This window comes from Mytilus galloprovincialis, chromosome 11 (assembly GCF_965363235.1).
Source record: "Mytilus galloprovincialis chromosome 11, xbMytGall1.hap1.1, whole genome shotgun sequence".
In the NCBI taxonomy this organism is placed as follows: Eukaryota; Metazoa; Mollusca; class Bivalvia; order Mytilida; family Mytilidae; genus Mytilus; species Mytilus galloprovincialis.
In genome coordinates this window covers 9,247,715-9,261,214 of record NC_134848.1, presented here as the reverse complement: position 1 = coordinate 9,261,214, position 13,500 = coordinate 9,247,715, and the positions used below count along the sequence as shown (strand labels likewise).

Here is a 13,500-nt window from a genome sequence, read left to right as displayed (position 1 = left end):
TCAGTTTTGGAAAAAGGAAAACGGGGATGTGAAAAAAGGGGGGGGGTTTAAATTTTTCTCATTTCAGATTTCATAAATAAAAAGAAAATTTCTTCAAACATTTTTTTGAGAGGATTAATATTCAACAGCATAGTGAATTGCTCAAAGGCAAAAAAAACCTTTTAAGTTCATTAGACCACATTCATTCTGTGTCAGAAACCTATGCTGTGTCATGATCAACTATTTAATTTTAGATTTAAAAAGTTTGAAGAAGAAATCTTTAATTGATTTGTAAAATCTTGACATTTGTTTTGTGTAAAAAAAAACCATGTAATGTCAAAAATTTGATCACAATCCAAATTCAGAGCTGTATCACGCTTGAATGTTTTGTCCATACTTGCCCCAACTGTTCAGGGTTCGACCTCTGCGGTCGTATAAAGCTGCGCCCTGTGGAGCACCTGGTTAATGCTTGATATTGTGATAAAATGATTTTAAATTACTATTATTAAGCTTTTTTATTCTCTACTAACATTACTAATCACATCAATGAACAATTTTATTCAGTGCCGGCTAAATAGCAAATTTGCTATTTTGCCGGTGCCGGTCAAATAGCAAATTTGCTATTTAGCCGGTGCTGGTCAAATAGCCACTGCCTTTTAACACGTGTGTTGAAACTTATTTTCGTACGACGTTTTTACATTTTTTTCTTTATCAGTTTTCGTGCTTGAAGATCATTTTTCACCAAGTTTTCTGGAATTGATAAAGAGCTACGCGAATTTATTTTTCTTGTTTCTGAAATGACGATTTAATTTCGTCTTTGACCGTGCACCCCCCTTTTTTTACTGTAAATTATTAGACAATGTCATGTGATGTTTATAACAGTTGAGCAATAATATTTCATCGAACTAAAATTTAAGAAATGATGATAAAATAGCATAACAAACATATTGTTAGAAAGGTGAAATATATATTGATTTTGCGTATTTTTCTGTCTTCAAAGATGATTTTTTTTCTTTTTTTTTTCCCGACCGACCGACCCGACTTTTTCATGGGGAAAATCCGTAAACCATCAAATTAAAAAACCGTGGCCCAACACAGTAAACAAAACAAAAGACAACAATGTGATAGCAGTATACGACCAAAAAATTAAAATTTTTGCGGTCGTATTAAAAGGTAATGGCACATAAACTAACAAGAAGAAAAAATAAGCGATGCAACGCGACACGACATATTGTACAAATCATTTCGACACACGTTACCCTGGTGCTATCCAAAAATCCTGGGGAGAACACTGATCAAAATTGAATAATTGGGGTTCTTTGATATGCCGAATCTAACTGTCATGACTGTGTATGTAGATTCTTAACTTTTGGTCCCGTTTTCAAATTGGTCTACATTAAGGTTCAAAGGGTCCAAAATTAAACTTAGTTTGATTTTGACAAAAAATGAATCAGTTAGGTTCTTTGATATGCTGAATCTAAAAATGTACTTAGATTCTTGATTATTGGCCCAGTTTTCAAGTTGGTCCAAATCGGGGTCCAAAATTAAACTTTGTTTGATTTTGACAAAAAATGAATCAGTTAGGTTCTTTGATATGCTGAATCTAAAAATGTACTTAGATTCTTGATTATTGGCCCAGTTTTCAAGTTGGTCCAAATCGGGGTCCAAAATTAAACTTTGTTTGATTTCATCAAAAATTGAATAAATGGGGTTCTTTCATATACCAAATCTAACTGTGTATGTAGATTCTTCATTTGTGGTCCTGTTTTCAAATTGGTCTACACTAAAGTCCAAAGGGTCCAAAATTAAACTTAGTCTGATTTCAACAAAAATTGAAATCTTGGGGTTCTTTGATATGCTGAATCCAAAAATGTACTTAGATTTTTTATTATGGGCCCAGTTTTCAAGTTGGTCCAAATCAGGATCTAAAATTATTATATTAAGTGTTGTGCAATAGCAAGTCTTTTCAATTGCACAGTATTGCGCAATGGCAAGAAATATCTAATTGCACAATATTGTGAAATAGCAAATTTTTTTTTAATTAGAGTTATCTTTCTTTGTCCAGCATAGTAAGCAAGAAATATCTAATTGCAAAATATTGTGCAATAGCAAGATTTTTTTTTAATTGGAGTTATCTTTCTTTGTCCAGAATCAACTTAAATCTTTGTTATATACAATATACAATGTATATTCACTTTTTACTACCAACTGATAAATTATAATAAATAACATTCAGTGATAATAAGCAGTTTTTTTTACATCTTAATATTTTATGATGTATTTAAATGAGTAGTTATTGTTGCAAACTCCATTAGAAATTTTAATTGAGATTAGTTTTGGAATAAGGGAAAGGGGGATGTGATTAAAAAAATTGGGTTCAATTTTTCTCATTTGAAATTTCATAAATAAAAAAGAAAATTTCTTCAAACATTTTTATGCCCCACCTACGATAGTAGAGGGGCATTATGTTTTCTGGTCTGTGCGTCCGTCCGTCTGTCCGTTCGTTCATCCGTCCGTTCGTCCGTCCATCTGTCCCGCTTCAGGTTAAAGTTTTTGGTCAAGGTAGTTTTTGATGAAGTTTAAGTCCAATCGACTTCAAACTTAGTACACATGTCCCCTATGATATGATCTTTCTAATTTTAATGCCAAATTAGAGTTTTTACCCCAATTTCACGGTCCACTGAACATGGAAAATGATAGTGTGAGTGGGGCATTCGTGTACTGAGGACACATTCTTGTTTTGAGAGGATTAATATTCAACAGCATAGTGAATTGCTCTAAGAGAAAACAAAAATTTTAAGTTCATTAGAACACATTCATTCTGTGTCAGAAACCTATGCTGTGTCAACTATTTAATCACAATCCAAATTTAGAGCTGAATCCAACTTGAATGTTGTGTCCATACTTGCCCCAACCGTTCAGGGTTCAACCTCTGCGGTCGTATAAAGCTACGCCCTGCGGAGCATCTGGTTAAAGCTGCAATTAGATATATATATTCATTTAAGGATTTGAAATATTTTGTAAGATTCCTCATACTTGTGTATACATAATATAAGCTTATTATTACACTTGCATATATAAAGAACTCGTCACAAAAGGGTTTCATATGAAATAAAATTTAAAAAATAAAATCCTCCCACCCACCGGGGCCACCCCATTTTTTTCAAAAATTTGGATGAAAATCTACTAATTAATTTTAGTTGGCCTTACATGTATTATTTATATATAATATAAATTTGTATTTTGTAGTTCAAAGCAATCAGTCAGGCCTATGAAGTATTATCAGACGTTAAAAAACGTGAAACGTACGACAGGGGTGGCGAGGAAGCCATTAAAGGCGGTGGCCATGGAGCAGATTTCCACAACCCCATGGATATATTTGATATGTTCTTCGGCGGCGGTGGAAGACAAAGGGGACCAAAGAAAGGCAAAGATGTTGTTCATCAATTGAAAGTGTCGCTAGAAGATTTATACAATGGTGCAACACGAAAATTAGCTTTACAGAAAAATGTTATATGTGGTAAATGTGAAGGTAAGACAAGAGTTTAAACTCAATAGAAAATATTTAATGGCACGCAAGTTGTCTCCCCTTTTAAGGAAAAATGTTACATTGTCAAAAAGTAAAATTTAATACACAACAATTACAGAGTTATTTTCACATAGGGTGCAATCAACAGTTTTTTTCTATGACGTCACATTTTGAGGGACCATGCATAAGTGACCCTTAGTGGTGGACTGATTAATAGAGATACTTGTATAAAACTAGATATCACTGGAATCAGAATGTTCTCTAGTTTATAATGAAATAAAAATAATGTGTACTTTTAATATATTAAAAATATTCCATCCTATGAACATGGGGGGAAAAAGGTCTAATTTGAACATAAAAAACTTGAAACCCGGTCATGTGCACACCCATGAAGACATGATCCATGCACATTTTACATAATCAAAACTGTATGGAATTTGTAGGTTTTTACCTGGCCTTTCAAAAAAATCTTGTTTCAGGGTACGGTTTCCTGCTCCGAAAAGAGCTACAGTGGCTGCAAATAAGTTTTCAATTTTCACTGCCAAAAAAACAGGTTGTTTACAGTGTTGTCTCCCCTCAAAACATGTAAAGTTAATATAATTTTTAAAATTATTTCAATCATTCAACCTGTTTTAATTCAAAGCTAATTAACTAATTTTTACAATCAAATACAAAAAACATGATACTTTTTCACCGATTGAGTAAATAAACAGGGGTTTCCCTCCATGGTTATTTTTAGTCGGGGAATAACCCCTAGTTTTTTATACGAAACTGTTTATAGCACCCATAATAAATATGAAGTTGATTCTTTTTCAACAACTTATTATATGCAATTTATACATATGTGTACCTTTACTACAAATAAACATTTAGCCAGATTTTTTGGAAGACACACACAAGAACATTAAGCTCCTTCTGAAAGAAATTTATGTAGTTTTGTAATGCATAAGCATATCTACTATAAACTTTCATGCTTTTGTTTACAAGTACCTTTTGTATGCACTTTTTAATATTAAATTCTCCCAACCTTAGAAATGATCACAATTCATTATTTTTGACCCCATAAATGTTAAACAGGGCCTGTTGCATGATTGTTCTGACAAAGATTCAAAACTGATTATCTCCCCTTAACATATTGTTTTTTATTCCTAACAGGTCGTGGAGGCAAAGAAGGAGCTGTAGGGAAATGCCGTATCTGTAAAGGAACAGGGATGCAGATCAGAATTCACCAACTGGCTCCTGGTATGGTACAACAGATCCAGACAGTTTGTTCGGAGTGTCGAGGGGAAGGAGAGAGTATTGATCCAAAACATATGTGTAAACATTGTAATGGTAAAAAGGTCACAAGAGAAAGAAAAATTCTGGAAGTACATATAGACAAAGGTAAAGAATTGTTACAGCCTTCATTTCATTGACAAACTTTATTTTCAATATTTAACATAACTTTTAGCTCACTTGTGTATTTTCAAATCCTTTAATTACATTAATTTGTTGTTAAGCTGAATAATTTTGCCAACCTTAGAAAAAAAAAATCAGAATTCAGTATTCTTTGATGGCACAAATGTTCAACACAACATGTTGTAGTATTGTTCAAAAATAAAAAAAAAACCTGAAATTATCTCCCCTTTACATATTTTTTTAATTCATACATATAGACAAAGGTAAAGATTTGTTACCGCCTTCATTTCATTGACAAACTTTATTTTCAATATTTAACATAACTTTTAGCTCACTTGTGTATTTTTCAAAACTTTTAATTAAATTAATTTGTTGTATAGCTGAATAATTTTGCCACCAAAAGTTATTTTTCATGAAAAACCACTGATACATCATTTTCAACTTGTCATACTTTGCATTGGTAAAAGCAAATTTTGTCCAGTTTAAAACCAGTCTACGATGGACAGAGGGAAGTAATTTATTTTAAAAGTGTGTAATAATAGTATCTATAGGACTAATGCATTTGACTTTATTTTAGGAATGAAAGATGGAGAAAATATCCGATTCACAGGAGACGGTGACCAAGAACCAGGGATAGAAGCAGGGGACATAATCATTGTGCTAGATGAAAAAGAACATGACAGATTCCAGCGGCAAGACCTTGACCTTATTACCGAAATGGAAATTGAATTAGTGGAAGCTTTATGTGGATTTCAAAAAACTATACAAACATTAGACGATAGAACATTAGTTATTACAAGTCTTCCTGGTAAGAATGTATGAATAAAAGATGGGGGGGGGGGGGGGGGGGTATCAAGGATTTTTGAAAGGAGAGTGTAATTCTGGATAAATTGATTTAATAAAGTAATTTTAATTTTAAAGATCTCATTAAAAAATGTTTAATTTTAATTTTTTGGCCAATGTGTTGTAGGTATCTATATCATGTATATAGGGGGCTTAACCTAATGATGTTATCTTATTATAAATTTAGTGTAATAAGATAACACCATTAGGTCACATTTCAATTCGCTTCAGCACATGAAAGCAAACTATACAGTTTTAAACTTTGAATAAAATTGAGAAAGGAAATGGGGAATGTGTCAAAGCGACAACGACCCGACCATAGAGCAGACAACAGCCGAAGGCCACCAGTGGGTCTTCAATGTAGCGAGAATTCCCGCACCTGTAGGTGTCCTTTAGCTGGCCCCTAAAAATATGTATACTAGTACAGTGATAATTGACGTCATACTAAACTCCGAATTATACACAAGAAACTAGAATTAAATATTATACAAGACTAACAAAGGCCAGAGGCTCCTGACTTGGGACAGACACAACATGTCTTTTTAATCAGATGCAAGGTTGCTGTTAAATCCTGCAAAGGTTGGATTTGACCATGTTCAAGCCACAAACAGAAAATTAATTATAAACAAGCAAGAACATATGTTTGTTGTTTGTTAATGCTACTTTCAGCTTTCAGGGTGGTCTTGTTTTTGTTGCAGGTGGAAATAGATAAACTTTCATGTTACATTTATCAAAGAGATGAGAAAGATACCAGAGGGACATTCAAACTCTATTAGTCCAAAAAAATAAACAAAGAACGCCATGTCTAAAAATGAAAACAGCAATCAACATAAATAGTACACAAAACACAACATATAAATCTAAAACTCAGTCAAACAAACCCCGACAAAAATTCAAGGAGTTATGTCATGTGTTCGGGAATGGTAAGCAGATCAATTAAGTAACATATAACAAATATTTTGACTTTTCAGGGGACGTTATCAAAGACAAAGAAATCAAATGTGTCATGAATGAAGGTATGCCAATTAAACGTGATCCATTCGAAAAAGGACGATTAGTAATTAAATTCAAAGTGAAATTTCCAGAGAACAATTTCTTACCAGCTGCCAAATTGACACAACTGGACAATTTACTCCCTCCTAGAAAAGAGGTAATAATTCCTGATGATGCCGAAGAACACGACCTTGAGGATTATAATCCACGTGACCGCAGACGTAGCAGACAAAGAAATGCACATGATGAAGACGATGACGACGAAATGGGACCAGGCGGACAGCGAGTGCAGTGCGCATCGCATTAAAATTGTAAACTAAAAAATCATTTATATTCAAGGCTAATTCATATGCATATGAAGGTTTTGAAAACATTTTTACATTTCATGAATTGTGTGATAATTTTTATTATCTTGTCACGTTTTCAAATATTTATATATAAAGAAAATCAAGTAAATTCAGTTTGACTGCCATTACTAAAAGTAGGACATGTATGGGGTACTAAAGTCAGTATAGAAAACTTCCTTAACATGAAACTAATTTATAAATTTGTTGATGTTACTAAGGCCAAAATATATATACATGTCTGTTCCCAGCTAATGACCAATCCTATGCACATGTTTGATTGTCAAATCGTAAAATTTTAGTGCCTTGACAAAATGTCTTGAGAAAAAGCATTAACTCTTACCTGTATGAATCCTATTTCCTCTGGTTTACCCAGTCAGATTTGTTATACCCAAAATTTTAAAACTACAACGGCGTATAATATATTTTTAGAAATGGAGGTAGAAAACAGACATATATATTTATGCATTTCGGCCTAAAGGCTGTTCCAGACAAATTCTTAGGGGGTCTTTGAAGGCACTTCAATGCTTCAATGAAAAGATTTATTTGGGGTCTAAATAAAATTGCGCAATTAGTATGTAGTTCAATGTTATGGGTGTTGGGGCTTTTTTGCACCAGCTATTTAAATTTTTGATCAAATTTATTTTCCACATAGAAAACGGACATTGCATATCTTTTCATAACTTTTTTTGACAAGTTGAAGATACATGTGTTCAATGGAAAACTCATTGTGTTGTTTGGTTATTTTGGGTTTTTTTCCAAAGTCATACAACAATAGATGGTCCATGGTTAATGAAAAAAAAAAACTTATCCAAGAATTCAAATTTAGACAAAAAAAATATTCAGTTCATGAATTAACAACACTGATAATTTAACTCATATTTATAAGCTAGGCACATTCACGAATGTTCAATTACTGGTTGAATGTTTTCTATATTTGAGGCTCCCACAGGGTACCTGCCTCAGGTCGTAAGGTCGCTTTTGAATTCGTCGAGAGGTCGTCTTTAAGGGAAATGTACAGGTCGCAGGTCGTTTTTCCCCAACATAAGAGGACGGAAGTCAGTTGGAGGTTGTTTTTTTTCCAAATTTTACAGGTCGCAGGTCGTTTTTAGAAGGCCCTCAGGTAGGAAGTCACCTCTAAAAAGCACAGAGGTCGCAGGTCGTTTTTGACCCTGCGGGAGCCTCATATTTGAATTCATGGATTTGTCATTTGATAATTATTGTGGTGCAAGCAAAGGAATCGATCGTTTACTGTAGATTCATTATTTATTTTTTTCGATGCCACTTTTCATGGAATTCATGGGTACAGGTGAACCAGATATTTAAATATTCAGCAAAATATAAATTTTTAACAAGCAGACTTTTGGGAAAACCATGAAAATTATTTGTAAGAGCTTAAAATGTTCTGACATGTAAATTAAGTCTTTAAATATTATAATTTATTGATGTCATTCAACTATTCATGCTATTTAAGGCTATAACTTTTGTTCATTTTTTTCGTGATTGATGGAAAACTAACACCTGTTTTAAGGTTTATGTTTTGACGTATGGTTGTCATGTGTGTCGTTTGGTTGCTGTCTCATTGATGAAACTGTGGATTCTGACATATTCGTGGATATTTGATTTCTTAGTTTTGCCAAAATCTGTATACAAAGCCTATTGAAAATATGATAATTGTTGAACATTTGAATTCGTGGTTCACCTGTAACCACGAAACCCACGAAAATTGGTATTTAATGAATATTAATGAATCCACAGTATTCCCATATCATCACCTTTTAGTTCTTTTAAAAAGAAATTGATATTCAAATGTGAAGGACAGATTCTGTTTTCTCTTAGGTTTGAGAAAGTAGGCACACGTGGATATTTCATTTCAGCGTGCCTGTAAACAAAATTACTTAAAAATTTCACTTATTTTTTCTAAAGGCAACTACTGTATAGTATATGTGTTTTAAGTTCTTTTAATGAAAGTATAAAAGTATCTTGTGTCTCTAGAAAATTGATACATCTAGAAACTTTGTCTACTTTATGTGAATTGAGACAAAAGATGTATTGTGAATTAATTTTTTTACCTGTATATGTAAATGATTTTAGCGGATATTGTACTTTAACCAGAAATTAAAGTGTTCAACAAAGTTCAAATATTCTACATGGAAAAAAACCATGAACATTGGTACAATGAAAAAGAATATTGTATTTTCCTAATCATAAGGCTCACTAGACCAGTCTGCACGGTTAGCCACTAGCCCAATGCCCCAGACTAGTAAAATTTTATTCAGACTAGTAAGTTTTTGCAATACTTTGTTTGGACTAATAAGAAAAATGTCAGAATATTGGTCTTCGGACTAGTAGTTGAAATTTTGTTGGTGCAGACTGCTAGACCATGGACAATAAGCTTAACCTGAATCCATAGTGTTGTTTATACTAAATACTGTGGCTTCATTAATATTTGTTGAATACCAATTTTTGTGGGTACAGTGGAACTACAAATTTAAATGTTTAACGAAATACAAATTTTCAACAGCAAAGTATGATGATTTTGCTTAAAACCATGAAATCAAATATCCAAGTTTTCATCAATCCATTAAAATTGGTACCCACGAAAATAAATGAATCCACAGTAATTTATTGACATTCTTAATCTCTGTAATCAAGACACTATAGCCTACATGTATATAAATGTAAACTTCATGAATTCAAATTGAGACTGCAGTGACCTATTTTATCTTTTTTGGTGCCGTGACTCAATCTGTATATTTATCATGTTGGAAATGAAACATTGTAATTGTGATGTGTTTTATATTATTATACAATTAAATGTGGATTATGTCGTAGATGTCGATTAAAGTGTGATACTGTGGATTCATTATTATTCGTTGGATACCAATTTCCGTAGATTTCATTGGTACATATGAACCACAAAATTAAAAACTAATAAAAAAAATTTCATAGACTTGTAAGCAGACTTCAGCATAACCATGAAATTAAACAGTGTTCTCCCCAAGGCCTTTTAGCATCATGGTAATGTGCTGCTATAATCTGAAATGTGATGCTATCTGAAATGGTTTTCTTATAGATAGTGTTATGGATGTGATGCTATAATTTCTAGAAACAAGATGGTATTTCAATTTCCCCTGTTAACCAGGATGCTAAATAAAATATCTGGGGAGAACACTGAATTATTAAATATCCGTAAACATCTAAGTTTGACTTAATCTACGAAAATTGGTACCAACGAAAATAAATGAATTTACAGTATGCATTGACAAAGGATATTAAACCAGTAAAAAAACGTGTTTGGTCTCTAAACTGATGTGTATACTAGACCCAAGTGTCTAATAAAATTTTAACGATCTTTTTTGTCATATTTTATGTCCAGTTTAAGCCTGGCAAAAATGAAGTCTAAGTTGTTGCAAGTTGCATTTCCTCAATAAAAGGGTCTTTTATCATCATTTATACCAGCTGAGTGTTTTTCAAAGCTTTTAAAATCACCTAATTCAAATCTGGTTGACAACTTTTTATCCAGTTATCAAATCACAGTGTGACTTCCCATGATTCAATGGGATCTGTAAACCAAAACCAATTCATTTCCTTTCCAATTTCCTAACAGACTGGTTCCCTGTCCTTTATCTGTTTGACTCTTAATTGACAAGGATTGTTGGATATCCTTTCTCTTCAGATAATCCAGCTTCATGGTCAAGAAAAAAACAGTAGTGAACACACTGAAATGTCTTGCCTTCTTTACTATCCATTGATATTATGTTCATAGTCAATAGACCACTTTCGAGTTCATCCGTCACCGGAAAAAACTCGTCAATTATACGCCCTTTATGACATAATTTACCAGATAGAGGGGTCGCCTGTATCCCTGCACTATATACGTTCATCAAGCGTCTTAGTGATCGTCATTGTGCAGGATAAACTAGAAATAATGGTTGTTCTGTAGGTACTTAATGACAATTCCCTAATGACAGCAGTGCTGATTGTCAATTTTGAGAATTCAATTTGCCGAATAATTTATACAATATAGAATGATAGTTTTCCAACCACTCGCTCAACATTGGAATGGAAGTTACAACGCCCCTCAACGCACAAATGACGTTCACTAAAACCAGAGTTTTTGACGGAAATGCATCGAACTCGAAAGTTGTCTATTGCATAAACTTTAGGGAGCTACCATTTGATTTTTATGGGGGGGCTAGGATGAAATTTGAAAAAAATAGGCAGGACAGGAGTTTTGAGTAAAAAAAAAGGCAGGATGAGACACTTACAAAAAAAAAAGTCAGGACGACAATTTGGGTAAAAAAAAGTCAGGATAAACTAAAAAAAAAAAAAGGCAGGACCGAACAGAGTGAAAAATAAAAAGGCAGGACAGAGATTACAGCTAAAAAAAAATGCAGGACAAAATTTTTCATCCTAGCCCCCCATAAAAATCAAATGGTAGCTCCCATACATGAATCATGATCCAAGGACAGATCAGAAAACCAAACATATTCATGTACACATAAAAATCATTCAATACACTATATATAGTTTACCTATTGCTTATAGTTTCTAAGAATCAGACTTAACCAAGAAAACTAAACATTGACCAATGAACCATAAAAATGAGGTCAATTTCAGATGAACCATGTCAGACAGACATGTACACTTTACAATCAATCTGCATTTAATATAGGTGACCTATTGCTTACAGTATCTAAGAATCAAACTTAACCATGGAAACTTAACACTGAGCAATGAACCCTGAAAATGAGGTAAAGTTAAAACCAAACCTACGAATTAATAATATTATAAATTAAAATAATTTATGAGGTCAAGGTAAGTCGACACCTACCAATGGGACATGTTCACCCTTACAATCATTTCATACACCAAATATAGTAGACCTATTGCATATACATGTAGTATGAGAAAAACAGCCTAAAACCACTGAACCATGAAAATGAGGTCAAGGTCAGATGACACCTGCCAGTTAGACATATACACCTAACAATCCTTCCATAAACCAAACATACTAGATCTATTGCTTATAGAATCTGAGATTAGGACTTGAACACCAAAACTTAACCTTGTTCACTGATCCATGAAATGAGGTCGAATTCGAGTGAAAACTGTCTTGACCGGCATGAAGACCATGCAAGGTATGCACATACCAAACAGAATTATCCTATTACTCATAATAAGAGAAAAATTAACATTACAAACAATCTTAAATTTTTTTCAAGTAGTCACTGAACCATGAAAATGAGGTCAAGGACAATGGACATGTGACCGACAGAAAATTTGTAACATAAGGCATCTATAAACTAAGTATGAAGCATCCAGGTCTTCCTCCTAAAATATGAAGCTTTTAAGAAGTTGGTTAACACCGCCGCTGGAGCACTATCCCTTTGTCGAGCTTTCTGCAACTGAAGTTGCAGGCTCGACAAAACTGGCCTGATTTTCTCTTTCTACAGTAGTTTTCAAGATAATAGACAAAACTTGCACCATACCCCCATGTTTTACTTTAAGCCATGTTAGCCTTGTTTGCTGGCAGACAGAAGTTTTGTAAAATTTTGCCCAGTAGTTTCTGAAAAGATTTATGTAAAAATTAACAACGATGGACGTCAAAGGACGATAGATGTCATTATGACATGTGATGAGAAATACTCACTTGGTCCTTGGGTCAGGTGAGCTTTAAATACATAACAACTCAAGGAGTTGAGATAGAAATTTAGAAACTCTACAATTCATGTGAGTTAGATGTTTAAAACACTTCAATTCATGTGGATTAAATATTTAAAAAAAACCAACTTTATATTGAATTTTAAACAACAGTGTATATATGCTGAAAGGTCTCGCCTGTTTTACTTATCATTGAATTTATGTTGACACTCTGTAACAAAGAAGTATCTCATAATCTTAATAATAATAATAATATAATAATAATAATTCTTTATTTAAAGAGGGTTACACAGTTATATGAAGCTAATCTTCCCTGAGGCCCTCATGCAATACAATGACATAACAAACAATTACAAAATATCAAACAAACACACATACATGAATAATGCAATAAAAAATTGTTATGAAATATACAATTTTCAAAACGGGTAAAAGTTATAAATTCATATATGACATATATAGTATTGCCATCAAACAATATCATAAGTTTGAGTAAGTGTGAGAAAATTATTATGCATATAAAATCGCACAGCTTCTTAATGTTCCAACAAGTAATTTTTTAAATCTTTTTTTAATGAGCTTGTAATTGAGGTTGATTTTTTTCAGGGATATTGGTAAGTTATTCCATAAAATAGATCCTGAATATATAAAAGATTTCTTGCACAGCTCTGTTTTGGCTTTTGGAATTTGTAAATTTTTGCAAGAGGCATTTCTCAAACAATCTTAGTTTATTTCTGGCATTTCTTT

The 13,500-nt window shown here is 32.9% G+C and overlaps 1 protein-coding gene across 2 annotated transcripts in view; it reads left to right on the top strand.

Moving 5' to 3' along the window:
• LOC143051601 (dnaJ homolog subfamily A member 1-like) overlaps window positions 1–10,441 on the top strand; it is a 30,229-nt gene extending 19,788 nt beyond the window's left edge. For both annotated transcript variants that reach the window (XM_076224495.1, XM_076224494.1), the window contains exons 3-6: window positions 3,229–3,511; window positions 4,664–4,891; window positions 5,484–5,714; window positions 6,721–10,441. In XM_076224495.1, the coding sequence (XP_076080610.1) occupies window positions 3,229–3,511; window positions 4,664–4,891; window positions 5,484–5,714; window positions 6,721–7,049 (1,071 nt within the window). In that variant the 3' untranslated portion in view covers window positions 7,050–10,441. The remainder of the gene's footprint in view (window positions 1–3,228; window positions 3,512–4,663; window positions 4,892–5,483; window positions 5,715–6,720) is intronic.
• The last annotated feature ends 3,059 nt before the right edge of the window (window positions 10,442–13,500 follow it).